Source organism: Ranitomeya imitator, chromosome 5 (assembly GCF_032444005.1).
Source record: "Ranitomeya imitator isolate aRanImi1 chromosome 5, aRanImi1.pri, whole genome shotgun sequence".
In the NCBI taxonomy this organism is placed as follows: domain Eukaryota; kingdom Metazoa; phylum Chordata; class Amphibia; order Anura; family Dendrobatidae; genus Ranitomeya; species Ranitomeya imitator.
The window spans coordinates 343,842,889-343,861,585 of record NC_091286.1 but is presented as its reverse complement, the minus strand read 5'-3'; the positions used below and the strand labels follow the sequence as shown (position 1 = coordinate 343,861,585).

The 18,697-nt window shown below is 47.1% G+C and overlaps 1 protein-coding gene across 2 annotated transcripts in view; it reads right to left on the bottom strand.

Annotated features, from left to right (window-relative positions):
* SNAP91 (synaptosome associated protein 91) overlaps positions 1–18,697 on the bottom strand; it is a 182,533-nt gene that overhangs the window by 121,989 nt on the left and 41,847 nt on the right. For both annotated transcript variants that reach the window (XM_069726428.1, XM_069726429.1), the window contains exons 3-4: positions 12,349–12,491; positions 9,162–9,237 (exon numbers count right to left, since the gene is read on the bottom strand). In XM_069726428.1, coding sequence (XP_069582529.1) covers positions 9,162–9,237; positions 12,349–12,491 — 219 coding nt within the window. The remainder of the gene's footprint in view (positions 1–9,161; positions 9,238–12,348; positions 12,492–18,697) is intronic.

Sequence of the window (18,697 nt, the reverse complement as noted above, 5' to 3'; positions counted from 1 at the left end):
CAATGCAGGAGGCACTGGGGGGGCACTGGGGGGGCAATGCAGGAGGCACTGGGGGGGCAATGCAGGAGGACAGTTTGCATTTGCTGGAGACACTGGGGGGACAATGCAGGAGACACTGGGGGGGCAATGCAGGAGACACTGGGGGGGCAATGCAGGAGGACAGTTTGCATTTGCTGGAGACACTGGGGGGGCAGTGCAGGAGACACTGGGGGGGGCAATGCAGGAGACACTGGGGGGGGCAATGCAGGAGACACTGGGGGGGCAATGCAGGAGACACTGGGGGGGCAATGCAGGAGACACTGGGGGGGCAATGCAGGAGACACTGGGGGGGCAATGCAGGAGACACTGGGGGGGCAATGCAGGAGTCACTGGGGGGGCAATGCAGGAGTCACTGGGGGGGCAATGCTGGAGAACAGTTTGCATTTGCTGGAGACACTGGGGGGGCAATGCAGGAGACACTGGGGGGGGGCAATGCAGGAGACACTGGGGGGGGCAATGCTGGAGGACACAGTTTGCATTTGCTGGACACACTGGGGGGGCAATGCAGGAGACACTGGGGGGGCAATGCAGGAGACACTGGGGGGGCAATGCAGGAGACACTGGGGGGGCAATGCAGGAGACACTGGGGGGGCAATGCAGGAGACACTGGGGGGGCAATGCAGGAGACACTGGGGGGGCAATGCAGGAGACACTGGCGGGGGAATGCAGGAGACACTGGCGGGGGAATGCAGGAAACACTGGGGGGGGAATGCAGGAAACACTGGGGGGGGCAATGCAGGAAACACTGGGGGGGCAATGCAGGAGACACTGGGGGGGCAATGCAGGAGACACTGGGGGGGCAATGCAGGAGACACTGGGGGGGCAATGCAGGAGACACTGGGGGGGCAATGCAGGAGACACTGGGGGGGCAATGCAGGAGACACTGGGGGGGCAATGCAGGAGACACTGGGGGGGCAAAGCAGGAGACACTGGCGGGGGCAATGCAGGAGACACTGGCGGGGCAATGCAGGAGACACTGGCGGGGCAATGCAGGAGACACTGGCGGGGCAATGCAGGAGACACTGGCGGGGCAATGCAGGAGACACTGGCGGGGCAATGCAGGAGACACTGGCGGGGCAATGCAGGAGACACTGGCGGGGCAATGCAGGAGACACTGGCGGGGCAATGCAGGAGACACTGGCGGGGCAATGCAGGAGACACTGGCGGGGCAATGCAGGAGACACTGGCGGGGCAATGCAGGAGACACTGGCGGGGCAATGCAGGAGACACTGGCGGGGCAATGCAGGAGACACTGGCGGGGCAATGCAGGAGACACTGGCGGGGCAATGCAGGAGACACTGGCGGGGCAATGCAGGAGACACTGGCGGGGCAATGCAGGAGACACTGGCGGGGCAATGCAGGAGACACTGGCGGGGCAATGCAGGAGACACTGGCGGGGCAATGCAGGAGACACTGGCGGGGCAATGCAGGAGACACTGGCGGGGCAATGCAGGAGACACTGGCGGGGCAATGCAGGAGACACTGGCGGGGCAATGCAGGAGACACTGGCGGGGCAATGCAGGAGACACTGGCGGGGCAATGCAGGAGACACTGGCGGGGCAATGCAGGAGACACTGGCGGGGCAATGCAGGAGACACTGGCGGGGCAATGCAGGAGACACTGGCGGGGCAATGCAGGAGACACTGGCGGGGCAATGCAGGAGACACTGGCGGGGCAATGCAGGAGACACTGGCGGGGCAATGCAGGAGACACTGGCGGGGCAATGCAGGAGACACTGGCGGGGCAATGCAGGAGACACTGGCGGGGCAATGCAGGAGACACTGGCGGGGCAATGCAGGAGACACTGGCGGGGCAATGCAGGAGACACTGGCGGGGCAATGCAGGAGACACTGGCGGGGCAATGCAGGAGACACTGGCGGGGCAATGCAGGAGACACTGGGGGGGGCAATGCAGGAGTCACTGGGGGGGGCAATGCAGGAGTCACTGGGGGGGGCAATGCAGGAGACACTGGCGGGGCAATGCAGGAGACACTGGCGGGGCAATGCAGGAGACACTGGCGGGGCAATGCAGGAGACACTGGCGGGGCAATGCAGGAGACACTGGCGGGGCAATGCAGGAGACACTGGCGGGGCAATGCAGGAGTCACTGGGGGGGGCAATGCAGGAGACACTGGGGGGGGCAATGCTGGAGGACACAGTTTGCATTTGCTGGAGACACTGGGGGGGCAATGCAGGAGACACTGGGGGGGGCAATGCAGGAGACACTGGGGGGGGCAATGCTGGAGGACACAGTTTGCATTTGCTGGACACACTGGGGCAATGCTGGAGGACACAGTCTGGGGCAGATGATTGCTGGACACACTGCAATGCAGGAGACACTGGGGCAATGCTGGAGGACAGTCTGGGGCAGATAATTGCTGGAGACACTGACTGGGGCAATGCTGGAGGACACAGTCTGGGGCAGATGATTGCTGGAGACACTGACTGGGGCAATGCTGGAGGACACAGTCTGGGGCAGATGATTGCTGGACACACTGGGGCAGACTGCTGGACATACTGGGGCATATTGCTGGACAGGACACACTGGGGGCAATGCTGGACATACTGGGGCAGATTGCTGGATACACTGTGTGGAGGTAATATGCTGGACACACTGGGGGTAATATGCTGGCCACACTGGGGCAGATTGTTGAACACACTGTCATGGGACAGGATGGAGACAGATGGGGCAGGATGTGGAGATCATATGGTGTAGAATGGATACTCAAGAGGGCAGGATGCGCGCACATATTGCAGGAGCCAGGAATGAGATACACGGGGCCAGGGTGGGGAATATTATTACCATAGGGGCTAATTAAGGGATATTATTACTGCAGTGATGTATTTATTTTATTTTTTGAGTATACTGTTTTAAATGGGGGGGCGGTCCTGTTACTGTGCAGAGTGACACTATATCGCCTTTTTTTCTTCGTGTTGTAATGTAGAAGTTGTGAAAAATTAAGTAATGTGTTCTACAAGCGGAGCTCGAGATAACTGTTATTTCCTGCAGAAACGAGTCCTGGCTGGAAGAAATTATGGCGGTCTGTGCTGGATGAAAGATGAAGGACTTCACCTAGAGACGTCACTGGTGAGTCAGTGTTACCTATACACTGACACTATACACTGTATACTATATACAGAGGTCCTGTGTATAATGTCACCAGTGATCACTGTATTACCTATACATTATATACAGAGCTCCTGTGTATAATACCACCAGTGATCTCTGTATTACCTCTACACAGACACTGCATACTAAGTACAGATCTCCTGTGAATACTGGCACTTATGGTGATAGTATTGTGGTTTTTTTTTTTTTATTACTGATCAGTATTGTAGTATTCAGTCACTATGTGGTGGTAATATGTGGTCTGGAAATGGTGTTGTGGTATTTGTACCTTGTATGTGCTATTTGGTCACCAAGCGGTGGTAATATGTGGTCTTGACATGGTGCGGTGGTATTTGTTCCTTGTATGTGATATTATTGGTCAAAATATACCTAAATTGTATTGCAGATTTTAACAAATATTTAATAGGTTACAGTAGAGTAGGGCCCGGCCATTTTTCTGGAATAATCTGGTTCGGGTATATCATGACCCCCGTCACATGACCAGGGGGGCCCACAGTGTCTGAACAGCCCGGGGCCCTGGCTACCCTTAATCCACCCCTGACCTAGATGCATCTCTCCTGATCTCTTGGGAGGTGGCTGTTCATATATAATATCATGTAAACAATCCTAAAATCATAAACCTTTATTAATTGAACCCATACATTGGTTCACACCACATAATAGACAAAAATATGTATCTCTGGGTGACACTTTATAGTCGGTTCAGTCATAATTGGTATAATCAGCCATAATGGATATAATGAACCGATGAAAGATTGTGCCCCAAAAAGACTCCCTCTATAGCACACTACTGCTTGTTTGCCCTCTGTGTTCTTTATACTTGTTTTTATGTATGGGGATCTAGTATTCCTTTAGTGTAGGAGCATCTTTGTATAGCCTGCAGTGGTTCCTAGGTTGTGGGTAGTGGGCGTCCCGTGACTATTATAGGGTGTATCAGGACATCCAGGGACAGCCACCGTGGAGTGGGGGCGCCACAACGTTTCCCTATAGGGTGCCAACCCGCACAGCCAGGCAGGTGTGAGTGTAGTGCTCACTAGGGATGCGTAGTATACCCCATTTTTAAATTCAATGTTTGAGCACAGTATTTGGTTTTTGGATATTTTTGTCTATTATGTGGTGTGAACCAATGTATGGGTTCAATTAATAAAGGTTTATGATTTTAGGATAGTTTACATGATATTATAGTTGAGATCCTGTTTGGTATAATTTTCTTCTATATACTGAGGTGGCTGTTCATAATTACATTTCTATGCCAATAGTCTCCTGTTATGAACTGGTGATTCAGAACCACAATAGACCTGGTGGTTAAGAGCACACCAAGTGACCTGATAGTTACTAATAACATAGGACGAGCTCTGAGACGTGGGAACTCTGCTGACCGCAATCCCTAATCCTATCACACCACACTAGAGGTAGCCGTGGAGTGCTCCTGACCAGACCTAGGCGCCTCGGGCACAGCCTGAGAAACTAGCTAGCCCTGAAGATAGAAAAATAAGCCTACCTTGCCTCAGAGAAATTCCCCAAAGGAAAAGGCAGCCCCCCACATATAATGACTGTGAGTAAAGATGAAAATACAAACACAGAGATGAAATAGATTTTAGCAAAGTGAGGCCCGACTTACTGAATAGACCGAGGATAGGAAAGATAGCTTTGCGGTCAACACAAAAACCTACTAACAACCACGCAGAGGGCGCAAAAAGACCCTCCGCACCGACTAACGGTACGGAGGTGCTCCCTCTGCGTCCCAGAGCTTCCAGCAAGCAAGAAAACCCAATATAGCAAGCTGGACAGAAAAAATAGCAAACAAAAGTAACACAAGCAGAACTTAGCTTATGCAGTGAAGACAGGCCACAAGAACGATCCAGGAGAGAGCAAGACCAATACTGGAACATTGACTGGAGGCCAGGAACAAAGAACTAGGTGGAGTTAAATAGAGCAGCACCTAACGACTTAACCTCGTCACCTGAGGAAGGAATCTCAGAAGCCGCAGCCCCACTCACATCCACCAGAGGAAGCTCATAGACAGAACCAGCCGCAGTACCACTCATGACCACAGGAGGGAGCTTGACCACAGAATTCACAACAGTCTCCATACTTGCAGCCCAACAATAGAGTAGGCATTTTCGCTCTCCTTTAAACCACATATCCAAGCCCTTTCCACTTCTCCACGACTCAAATTCAAAAATATTTCCTGGATCCGTACAGTTCTTAACCAAGAATCTGCAAAAAACAAAAATGTGCATGCCCTCATCTCCCAATGGACTACTGGAACCTCCTGCTCGGTGGCCTCCCTTTTACCACTCTCGCACCCCTAATCCACCTGTCCCGCCTGCTATTCCCCGCCTCTTCTCTCTGCCTATCCCTTCACTGGCTCACCATTGCCCAGAGACTCATGTTCAAAACCCTAACCATGACATACAAAGCCATCCACAACCTGTCTCCTCCATCTGTGACCTAGTCTCCCAATACTTACCTGAATGCAACCTCTGATACTCACAAGATCCCATTCTCTCCTCTTACCACAAACACGTACAAGATTTTTCCCGTGCATCCACCCTACCCAAACATATCTGACTCTCGCCTACCATGGAAACCTTCAAAAGGAACCTGAAGAACTACCTCTTCCAAGAAGAACAAGAACCCTCATTCCCTCAACCATTGCACGACCAGCTCTGCCCTCACCTTTTGTATCCTCAGCAATGCCTTGTAGACTGAGCCCCAATGGGCAGGGTCTTCTCTCCTCCTGTACCAGTCGATGACTTGTTTTGTTCATGATTACTGTACTTGTTTTGATTATATATACCCCTTTTCACTTGTAAAGCGTCATGGAATACCGTATTTTTTTGACCATAAGACGCACTTTTTTTTCCTCCAAATTTGTGAGGAAAGTGTGGATGCGTCTTATGGTCGGAATGTAACGTGGGGGGAGGGGAGGTAGCATGAGTGGAATCACACTCTGATCCCACTTGCAGGAGGCAGAAAAATGTCCCTGCTGCCAGAATCTAGCACTGGGGAAACCACTGGTCCCTATGATTAAAGTGCAGTGAATATTCATTAGCCGCTTCCCTGCCCACCTGTCAGCTGAGCAGTGAGCAGCACATGAATAGTCCTTCACTGAAACACACATGGTTTCCCCAGTGCTGGATTCCTGCAACAGCTGGGGAGATGTATGTCCAGTGGAGGAGGGGGCAGCAGCAGGGGCTGGAGGAGACAAGATCGCTGCATACCTGCCTGGGCTGTGCTGGATGCTGAGGCATAAGGACCTGTGTGATGTCATGAAGTGGGCGGGCTGGAGCATTACATGGCAGCACAGAGCCCTCCCTCTTCTGATGTGATCACAGGTCCTTCAGATTCCCCACTAGAATCTGCAGGCTTCCTCTTATGACCTGTGCTGTGGAGAGGCAACATGAGGGAGGGCTCTCTGTGTGCAGTCATAGGATGCTTTTACCTCACCACAGCGTGGCTGGCTGCCACAATTAAAAGGTTAGTCTTTACAACACACAATAAAGCACTCTACAACTCCTGTGGTGAACTAGAACTCCCAGCATGCCATAAGATCTGCAGGACATGCTGGGAGTTGTAGTTCTCCCAATGGGATCTTAAAGCAGCACTCCAGTGTTATTTTTCAGCTCTGGAGTGGTGCTTTAAATATAAGCCCTGTGCTCCCATTCTTATACTCACCCTCCAGCGTCTTCTTATAGTACTTTACAGACACCACACTGGTCCCGCAGCGCCATCTTCTACCCGCAGCTTCCAACGTAATAACATACTATTATATATAACACCACCACCACATATAATAGTAGGTTATTAAATTTTACCACATTTTTTTTTTGCTTCAAATATTTTTTTCCCTATTTTCCACCTCTAAAACCTGGGTGTGTCATAGTCCGAAAAATACGGTAAGTGGCGCAAAAATAATAATAATAATAAAAATAATTTTCCTGAACTGGCTTTTTTTCGTCTCATTTAAACTACATGAAGCAGCCCAAAGAATGAACAATGTTATTTAGAAGTAACAAAAGACTAAACATGTGCTCAGCAATGTCGCTTTTTTCAGAGGTTTGAACTGACATTCATTATAACAGTCGCCCTATTGCAAAAAAAAAAAAAACTACAAAGTTTGCATTTCTGATATTCTCTTCTGCAGCTTTGTAGTGAACAGATTGCAAATAAAATAACAGTAATTATGTCGAATTTTCTTATAAGATTTGCTAGTGGAGGTCTATGGCATAAGGTCTATGACATACAGACAAACAAGGGAATTTTGATCCATGAAATATAAGGCTATGCTCAGTTGTGTATTCCTCACAGCAGATCCTGTAAGGGAATGGCATCCCTAAAATTGCTGTCACTTCGGGTACCGTCACACAGTGCAATTTTGATCGCTACGACGGCACGATTCGTGACGTTCGAGCGATATAGTTACGAGATCGCAGTGTCTGACACGCTCCTGCGATCAGGGACCCCGCTGAGAATCGTACGTCGTAGCAGATCGTTTGAAACTTTCTTTCGTCGTCTAGTGTCCCGCTGTGGCGGCATGATTGCATGGTGTAACATATATCGTATACGATGTGCGCATAGTAACCAACGGCTTCTACATCGCACATACGTCATGAAATTATCGCTCCAGCGTCGTAGATTGCAAAGTGTGACAGCAGTCTACGACGCTGGAGCGATATTGTTACGACGCTGGAGCGTCACGGATCGTACCGTCGTAGTGATGAAAATTGCACTGTGTGACGGTACCCTTACTACACTGCCAAGAGGTCAGGGCTATTATCATGGAAACGCACTGCAAAAACATTCCTGCTTAGAAGCTAAAAGTAGTTTCAGCAGGTCATTGTTACAAATCCTATTTGTCTACAGCTGACGGAAAACATTATGGGCGGCCTCAAACATTATCCAGCTCCCATTTTCCCTAGGAACAACCCGCTGTGAAAAATCCTAACAAGTCACAAAGCAAAATGTTTATATTTCCTGTAAAATAGTGTGAATGGACAATATAGTACGGCATGTAGTACTACATGTGAGCGCAGTACAGGGTACATGGAAGGGGGTTTGAATACCACAACTACATGGAGCAGAAGAAACCGCAAAGAAAAAAAATGGCTTTCAATGCAAAATGTGACAATCTGGATTCTGATACTTCAGAAAATCCATCTCAGGTCACTTACAGATTTGTCTCTCTCAGACTTTTGGGTGGGCACCTTCTACCCCCCCACGCTGATACAGTTAAACTCTGATGCAGAGCAGGGAGAGACTATGGGGCCTATGAGCCGATATAGTTGAAAGCAATGATTGAGGAGGGAGCATCGTCATTTTTCCTCCATCGTCATTTTTCCTCAACGTCTTCAATGACGTCACTACGCTGAGATGTGCGGCGCTTCGAAAGACAAGTTCCGGATACTGGGGCAGCAGGGAACGAAGAGGAGAGGCAAGTATTGTACTTACCGTATTTTCCGGCGTATAAGACGACTTTTTGACCCCAAAAAAATTGTCCCAAAAGTCGGGGGTCGTCCTATACGCCGGGTACGACGTGTGCAGGGAGCGATCCTGCATTTCGGCGTGTGGTTCCCAGGGTCTGGAGGAGAGGAGTCTCTCCTTCAGGCCCTAAGATCCATATTCATGTAAAAAATAAAGAATAAAAATCAAAAACATTGATATACTCACCCTCGGACGGGCCCTGGCTGTCACCGCTGCTAGCGTCTCCCTCCGTTCCTTAGAATGCGGTGAATGAAGGACCTTCAATGATGTCGCGGTCACATGAGCGGTCAGGCAGGAAAAAACGCAGCGGTTTTGCACTGCGGATTTATCAAATCCGCTGCGGAAAAATCCGCAGCCCTCACAGATACGTGTGCACATACCCTTAGGGTGTGCCACTATATTTGTAATCAGGCTTACATGGTTAGAGGCCCAATAACAAGTTTTGCCACCCCCCGAACCAAACCCTTAGCTACAACAGATAGATATATACACATACATGTCCTTACCATGTGATCCGCTTTTGTCCAAAAAGTTGCTAAGATTAAATAGGGTGTTTCGCGATGCCAAATATTGGATGAATCTCTGCAATAATAATTAAAAAAAAAATAAAAAAAAAGTTGTAAGACATTGTGCTGAATTTTTAAATAGGTTTTATTTTAAAGCACTGTTGGTCAAAAGGATTCAACCCCAATTGCAAAATAGGTTTATTAGCAAAACTGAAACCTTTATGGTGTTTGCAATAAACCAAAACAGGAACAATTTAAAAGTATCAACACAACCATTATAACAAGTGGTTTCCTCAAACTACAACCCCTTCATGCATTAGCACTGCTATGTAAAGCAAAAAAATAACTGTCTCCTATGAAAGCCAGCTAAATGCAGAAGAATTGTCATAAGATCCCCCTGGCTGTCAAATCAACCCATGGCACCCTGCGATCACATCACAGAGGCGTAACCTCCCCTTGTAGGCATGTGTTAAATGCCTCTGTCAAAGATTGACTGCGGCATTTGATGTGTCAACAACCGCAAGCAGAGCGGAGCCCACGGCCGTTAGATGATGGCTGAATAGTTCAGGTATCAACCAGGAAAGATGCGGGCTCGACTTGTGAGCCCGCATCCAAGTCAGGGACCCGACATAAATAACTGTACGTCATATTGGGAAACGGTTAATTCCCACTAAAGATTTAAAAAAGAAAAAAAAAAAAAAAAAAATTATATATATATATATATATATATATATATATATATATATATATATATATATATATATATATATATATATATATATATATATATATATATATATATATATATATACATATATACATATATATACACACACATATATACATACACACATAACATAGTAGAAAAAAAAATTGCAATTTTCAAACTTTGAATGATTATCCCTTTAGTCCAGATAGTCCCACCACACAAACACATTATGAAAAAACATTTCCCACATGTCTGCTCTTTACATCAGCACCATTTGTAGAATGTTTTATTTTGTTAGCATTTTAGGAGGTTGAAAATGTGAAATAATTTCTATTCTTTTTAGGCCGGTTTCACACATCAGTGGCTCCGGTACGTGTGGTGACAGTTTCCTCATGTACCGGAGACACTGACTCACGTAGACACATTAAAATCAATGTGTCTCTGCACATGTCAGCGTGTTTTCACGGACCGTGTGTCCGTTTGAAAAACACGGAGACATGTCAGTGTTTGTGGGAATGCACAGATCACACGGACCCATTAAAGTCAATAGGTCCGTGTAAAACACGTACCGCACACGGATGCTGTCCGTGCGCAGTTCGTGTGCCGTGGAGACAGCACTACAGTAAGCGCTGTCCCCCCTGCATGCGGTACTGAAGCCGGTATTCATCCCTTCTTCCCAGCAGTGTTCGCTGGAGAGAAGGAATGAATAATTTTTTTCTTTTTTTTCTTTTCTTTCCCCTTAAAAATAAAGTTTGTGCATCCCCTCCCCCGTGCCCCCACCCCCACCCCCCGCTTGCCAGGAAATACTCACCGATACCCAGCTCCAGCGATGTCTCCTCTCAGCGGCTGCAGCCTGTGCGGTGTGAGCGGTCACGCTCATTACAGTGAGGAATATGCGCATATTCCTCACTGTAATGAGCGGGACCACATGACCGCTCACGCAGGGCCTGCTGCCGGCGCTGAGAGGAGACATCGCTGGAGCTGGGTGTCGGTGAGTAGTTCCTGGCAAGCGCGAGGGGGGGGGGGGCGCACAGGGGATGGGAGGCGGGAGGGGGACGCACAAACTTTATTTTTAAGGGGAAAGAGTAAAAAAAAAAAAAAAAAGATTATTCATTCCTTCTCTCCAGCGAACACTGCTGGGAAGAAGGGATGAATACCAGCTTCAGTACCGCACGCAGGGGACAGCGCTTAACTGTAGCGCTGTCTCCTGCGCGGTCCGTGTGGTCCTCAGTCGGCTGCACGTGTGCCACACTGATGTGCTACGTAAGCACACGGACACAGATAATTCCGGTACCGGAATTATCTGGACGTGTGGGACAGGCCTTAAGGAAATTTTCCCTTTTTTTTTTGAGACATATCATGGTTTGAAGTGACTTTAGGGGTCCTATATATTGGAAAACCTTGAAAAGTGATAGCATTTTAAAAAACAGCACCCCTTGAGGTATTGAAAACTGCCGTCAGGTAGTTTATTAACCCTTCAGGTGATTTTCAGGAACTAATGCTAAGTGACATGACAGAAATGAAAAATTGTATTTTGACCACCTAAAAGGTCGCTAACTTCTTAACAGATTACTACAGCCGGCAGAATCTAAGGGCGTTATTTGGTCATAAATTGCCATGGTAAACATCAGGACCACACAATCATGATCTCAGGGTGCCGATGGAGATAGGAAGAGGAAGACCCCAGACTGTTAATTTCTATAATGTAGTCTCTACTGACAGCAGCATCTAAGGGGTTAAACCTATGCACGGTGACTACACTGATCGTGGCTAATGCAGAAAGTTGTCAGCTTTAGTGTACAGTCGACAGCTGTAGGATTGTCACCTGTATGGGGAGGCTATTCTCTTATGTCTCAAGTCAGTAAAAGAAGTATTGACGGTCATTAAAAGGTTAACACTACAGGACTAGGTGTCTGGTGCCATGTAGTCCTTCTGCTCTGTGAAACCACACCCCCATCATCTATCAGCAGCTTTCTCTCAATATACAGTGTACCCAAAAGCTGCCAATCAGTAGGGTGGGCGGGGTTATACACAGCTCAGCATTCTGAGCACCGCTAGATCTGAAGCAGAGAAAACTGACTATCAAAATGATGGCTTGCAATTGTAATAGGTCACATGATCTAGTCACAAAAACATAGCACAGGTTACAAAAAAAAAAGTTCTATATCTTATTTTCACACAGGTAAAAATATTTCAAATTGGAATTGAACAATTAATGCAGCGTTAGTACATGATACTAAGGGCAAGTCCACACAGAGGATATTTAAACCGCAAATGCAAAATACATTTATCAATGCAACAGGAATTGACATGCTGCAGTGTGGTAGAAGCTTCCCAATGGATGAGAGTTGTATCTGCACAAGACCCCTGTGGATCTTCTCTTACAGTACGGATGACATTGGAATATAGATTTCAGTTACATACACTATAGTGATCACAAACAGCTGCCATAAATGCCTGAATAATATATATTCCTACCTCATTACCATGGACCATCAGATGATGAGTTGTGACTAAGGCTTTGAACACAACCACCCAGCTGCTATTTGTGGCTCGCTCAAACAATGTGTCTGCCATCTGAGGGATATTCACATTAGTCTCATTGGTAGCTTGGATCAAATCTGAAAAGCAAGAAAGAAGAAAGGATGTACTCCACAACCAACACAGAAGGTTCATAATCCTGAAACGCACAGTGGACGGCGTCTGTGCAGTCCTTCAGAAACTCCCATGCCTTGTTCACACTGCATTACATTGGTCAGTCCTTCACATCCGTATTGGTCAGGGCTTACGTCCGAACGCCCCAGAAAACGGGATCCGAGAGTATACGCCGCCGGGACAATGGAATAATGGTGCAGTTGGAGTCACCGTGTGTTGTGTCGTGCATCATTTTCAGGTGTATATGCCTACTGGAGGCAGACACCCAAAAGTAGTAGACTTCATGTGGGTGTCCGCCTCCAGTACGCGTATACGCCCAAAAGTGATGCACGGCAGCACACGTCAACTCAGTCTGCACCATTATAGTTAGTGGCCCCAAAGGCATATGCCCGAATCCTATTCTGTAGGGTGTTCGGACACAAGCCCTGATGGGACCACTGAACGTGGGGGGGAAGAATGCACTGGGAAAGGGGCTTTATACACCTTCTGATTGTTACACCCTAGGTTTTGGTTTGTAAATACTGATGTAAAGCTGCATTCACACATTAGTATTTTACAAAAAGTTTGATATACGATTTCCAATGTTTCTTTGGAAAATTATAGAAAACTGAAAAGGAGCCTTAAAGAGCTGTAAAGAAATTATCTACATGAATAACAGATGGCTGGAATATGCATTACCTACACAATGGCCATTAGTAATACCCACCCTCTATACCAGGGGTGGGCAATTAATTTTGCCATGGGGCCGCATGAGAAATTTGGATGGTTTAGAGGGCCGGACTAATATAATATGGGGGCACAAGTGACAAATCAGGACAGTATGAGGCCCATACTGTCCTGATTTGTCACTTGTGCCCCCATAGTGACAAACCAGGACAGTATGGGGGCACAAGTGACAAATCAGGACAGTATGGGGCCCATACTGTCCTGATTTGTCACATGTGCCCCCATCATACTGTCCTTACTCCTGATAATTGTGCCCCACACTGTCCTGTTTGTGCTGCCCCCATCCGCATTCCCCCCCAGGGCTGGCCGCTGCTCCCTCCCCCTCCTATCATGCATGCAGGCAGACAGGCAGGTGCCAGGCAGCTCCATCACCCGGTCCCCGCAGCATGGAGTACTTACCACCGACCACCGGTGACCTCAGTACAGCCACAGTGCCACACAGAACACCGGCATCCGGCGGAACGGAGCAGCGCAGCAGCCTGTGTCACGCCGAGTGACGTCACCCGCTGCTGGCGCTTCCTTGATGCGGAAGTGCCAGCGGCGGTCAGCGCCTCTCAGCGGACAGGGGGATTGAATGCAGGGCGCAGGGGCGCAGGCGCTGGAGTGGCTGAAGGGAAGGGGAATAGTGACGCGCAGCAGCTGCACTGTCTCTGGCAGCTGGCCGAGCGGTGCCGGGAGCGGCGGGCCGTTCACAATCGTCAGGCGGGCCGGATGCGGCCCGCATCTTGCCCAGGTCTGCTCTATACTAAACAGGTAAGGAACCCAAGCATTAATAGCAGGCCAATAAAAGCTTTGCAATGGTCTCCCGATGTCCAAGCATCAACATAAATCGTAGGTCCTTCCATTTCAGGCCGCTGCACCACTTCATCAACATGGTCACGCAGTAGATCTGTAAATTCTGTTCCTTACTCCTCTTTTAATGCATCGGTCATGATGACAGTAGAGGGCGGACATAGATGATAAAAAAAAAAAAGTTAGCCAGCCCCCTCCACATAAAACACTGATGACATGCCAATACAGGAAATGCTTTGTCTCAATAAGTGGAGCTGCCAGGACCATCATGAGGCCACCACTGATAAGTGAAGACTGGGAGACCTTTTTTGTTTTGTTAATTCGGACATGAGAAAGTTTTAGGCTTATAGTTCCAACACATCTTAAGATATGATTATATAGTCACAGTTGGATCACCAGCGACCTTAGCGTAACCTTAAAATGGGTCTCAGTAAGAATCATTTACCGTCTATACTCGAGTATAAGCCGAGATTTTCAGCCCAAATTTTTCACATGAAAGTTCTTTTTTTCTGGCCATTTTGAGAGTTTAATGGAACCAACAAATGTAATGCTCTAGATTCTCAACTAGCTCAAAGGAAGGTCCGGTCTATAGGTTCTCTAATCAGCCAAACTGTTTTCAGCTGTGCTAACATACATGCACAAGGGTTTAAGGGTATTCTAACCATCCATTAGCCTTCTTACTCAGTTAGCAAACACAAAGTACCATAAGAACACTGGAGTGATGGTTGTTGGAAAAGGGCCTCTATACACCTATGAAGATATTGCATTACAAACCAGACGTTTGCAGCTAGAGTAGTCATTTACCACATTAACAATGTATAGAGTATTTCTGAATCACTTAATGTTAGCTTCATTGGAAAAAACTGCTTTTCTTTAAACAAACAAAAAAAAAAAAAGGAAATTTTTAAGTGACCCTAAACTTTGAAACGGCAGTGTACACATGTCCCTAATGTAGTCATGGCTGCCAAGAATCCAGAAATTGACATGGGGCATTCTTTGGCTGAAACAAGTGTGAGGGGTACTGTGTGGTTAATACTACCAGGAGACTGAAAACAGTGTCAATTTGATAAATGCCCAAAAATACTCAGGATTTTTTTGTTTCCCACTCTTGGATGTGGTACAATGTAACAGAGCTATGCCATGACAGAAAGGCCGGGATCACCCACAGCGAGATACGGCCGAGTCTCGCAGGTTAAAACCAAGCTCTGGCACGGCACTCCGGAGCGGAGCGGGCAGCCGCATAGCAATACATGGAGCCGCACGCTCCGCTCCGGAGTGCCGATGCCAGAGCTTGGTTTTAACCTGCGAGACTCGGCCGTATCTCGCTGTAGTGTGACTCCGGCCAAAAGGCTGCCAACATCGGCTTTAAAAGAAAAGAGGGTTCAACTGTACTCTCCACTTTTATCAGGCTGCTCGGCACACCAGACCATCGGTGTTCCTCTACTACCTGCCAATTAACAAGATAGACTTCCATTTATACTATATCTCCGGGGTCATTAGCAGAATGCTAATAATAGAGCACGAGGAGACAGTAGAGGCCACCAGCGCAATGTAGTCTCCGCCAAGACGGTCACATATATCCTCATTGTACAGGCTGCTGGAAGAAAACCACAAATCAGAGAGCATATCACAGAAAAGGCTTTATCTACAAGCCCCCCAATACGCCCAATCTTACAGCACTGAAAACACAACAGGGCACCCAATTGTTCAAGTGAAGCCTTAATGCCAGCCCATGGGAACATCTTCATTTAATAAAGGAAAATGTGCAAGAACAGGAACCCAGAGCAGCTCTAACAAGGTTACATTGTTGTTTAATCCCTGTATATCCCCTATGAAGCGCACTGCTAAGGACGAAATAGCGCCTCCTCAGGTAGGCTGAAATCCATTACTCAGCCTCCAATTACTAGATAATCCAGAATCCATTTCCACAGCGCAAGCAATTCCCTGATGTGGGAACAGAAGCCTGCCAAGAGCAAGCTGCTGGTGAATCAGCAACACCTCCCATTAAACGCAGCAGAACATCGAACGGTTAAAGAGAGAAAGCATCACCTCATCATTACATGCTCATTCGGAAGGAGAAGACAATCGCAGCATGCTGTGATCGGCAGCGAGACTCGGCTCACACACACCCATACAAGCCTATGCGTGCGTATGAAACATCAGACTGCACTCAGATGTCATCCCAGTGCAGTCTGATATATTTAGAGTCAGTCCATGGAGGAGATGGAGAAATTACTTTGTCGGTCTCCTCCTCACCTGTGCGGTGATTCTCTGATGCGAGTTGATCGGAGTACAGAGCACTGACACTTTGCTTCTGCTCGCAATGCTATACGTTGGTGTGACTCCAGATTAAGCCTTATTTAAAGACGTTTTCTCAAAATCTTGAGTTATCTATCAACAGGATGGGGAATAACATGCCGATTGTTGGAGGTCTATTAATGAGACCCTTCATCATCTGCAAAACGGGGCTCTGAGACTACAAGAATGCGGCTCTGCAGATAAAGGTCATTAATGGAGCGCAAGTGCGCTTGGTCGGCGCCTCTACTACTCCAGTGTCTATGAGACTGTCGGGGAAAGCAGAGTGGTGGACTTTGCCTTCTCCCGCATTTCCTTAAATATTATTATTATTATATTAAGAAAAAAAAAAAAAAAACACCACACAAAAGGGCAAGCACACATACCTCCACTCCAATCAAGACAGGATGCTAAAAGCCATGTTCTTGGGGCTCCGAAATTCCTAGATATCAGACTCCAAATTATCAGCAAGTTGTCCCCTATTCAGAAATCTAGGAGATCCTTTAATGCCAGATCATTCTAAGGTCGCTATGATCTAACAGTACGTTTTATAATATAGTAATACGTTATTTACAGTTAGGGCCAGAAATATTTGGACAGCGACACAATTTTCGCGAGTTGGGCTCTGCATGCCACCACATTGGATTTGAAATGAAACCTCTACAACAGAATTCAAGTGCAGATTGTAACGTTTAATTTGAAGGGTTGAACAAAAATATCTGATAGAAAATGTAGGAATTGTACACATTTCTTTACAAACACTCCACATTTTAGGAGGTCAAAAGTAATTGGACAAATAAACATAACCCAAACAAAATATTTTTATTTTCAATATTTTGTTGCAAATCCTTTGGAGGCAATCACTGCCTTAAGTCTGGAACCCATGGTCATCACCAAACGCTGGGTTTCCTCCTTCTTAATGCTTTGCCAGGCCTTTACAGCCGCAGCCTTCAGGTCTTGCTTGTTTGTGGGTCTTTCCGTCTTAAGTCTGGATTTCAGCAAGTGAAATGCATGCTCAATTGGTTTTAGATCTGGAGATTGACTTGGCCATTGCAGAATGTTCCACTTTTTGGCACTCATGAACTCCTGGGTAGCTTTGGATGTATGCTTGGGGTCATTGTCCATCTGTACTATGAAGCGCCGTCCAATCAACTTTGCAGCATTTGGCTGAATCTGGGCTGAAAGTATATCCCGGTACACTTCAGAATTCATCCGGCTACTCTTGTCTGCTCTTATGTCATCAATAAACACAAGTGACCCAGTGCCATTGAAAGCCATGCATGCCCATGCCATCACGTTGCCTCCACCATGTTTTACAGAGGATGTGGTGTGCCTTGGATCATGTGCCGTTCCCTTTCTTCTCCAAACTTTTTTCTTCCCATCATTCTGGTCCAGGTTGATCTTTGTCTCATCTGTCCATAGAATACTTTTTCAGAACTGAGCTGGCTTCTTGAGGTGTTTTTCTGCAAATTTAACTCTGGCCTGTCTATTTTTGGTATTGATGAATGGTTTGCATCTAGATGTGAACCCTTTGTATTTACTGTCATGGAGTCTTCTCTTTACTGTTGACTTAGAGACAGATACACCTACTTCACTGAGAGTGTTCTGGACTTCAGTTGATGTTGTGAACGGGTTCTTCTTCACCAAATTAAGTATGCGGGGATCATCCACCACTGTTGTCATCCGTGGACGCCCAGGCCTTTTTGAGTTCCCAAGCTCACCACTCAATTCCTTTTTTCTCAGAATGTACCCAACTGTTGATTTTGCTACTCCAAGCATGTCTGCTATCTCTCTGATGGATTTTTTCTTTTTTTTCAGCCTCAGGATGTTCTGCTTCACCTCAATTGAGAGTTCCTTTGACCGTATGTTGTCTGCTCACAGCAACAGCTTCCAAATGCAAAACCACACACCTGGAATCCACCCCTGACCTTTTAACTACTTCATTGATTACAGGTTAACGAGGGAGACGCCTTCAGAGTTAATTGCAGCCCTTAGAGTCCATTGTCCAATTACTTTTGGTCCCTTGAAAAAGAGGACGCTATGCATTACAGAGCTATGATTCCTAAACCCTTTCTCCGATTTGGATGTGGAAACTATCATATTGCAGCTGGGAGTGTGCACTTTCAGCCCATATTATATATATAATTGTATTTCTGAACATGTTTTTGTAAACAACTAAAATAACAAAACTTGTGTCACTGTCCAAATATTTCTGGCCCTAACTGTATATACACCCCAACATATTTTGCAGCACTTTACATTTTAGAGGGGACTTGCACAGACAATACAGACATTACAAAATGACATAGCTCAGATACCAAGAGGAGTGCTCAATAGCTACAATCTATGAGGAAATAGG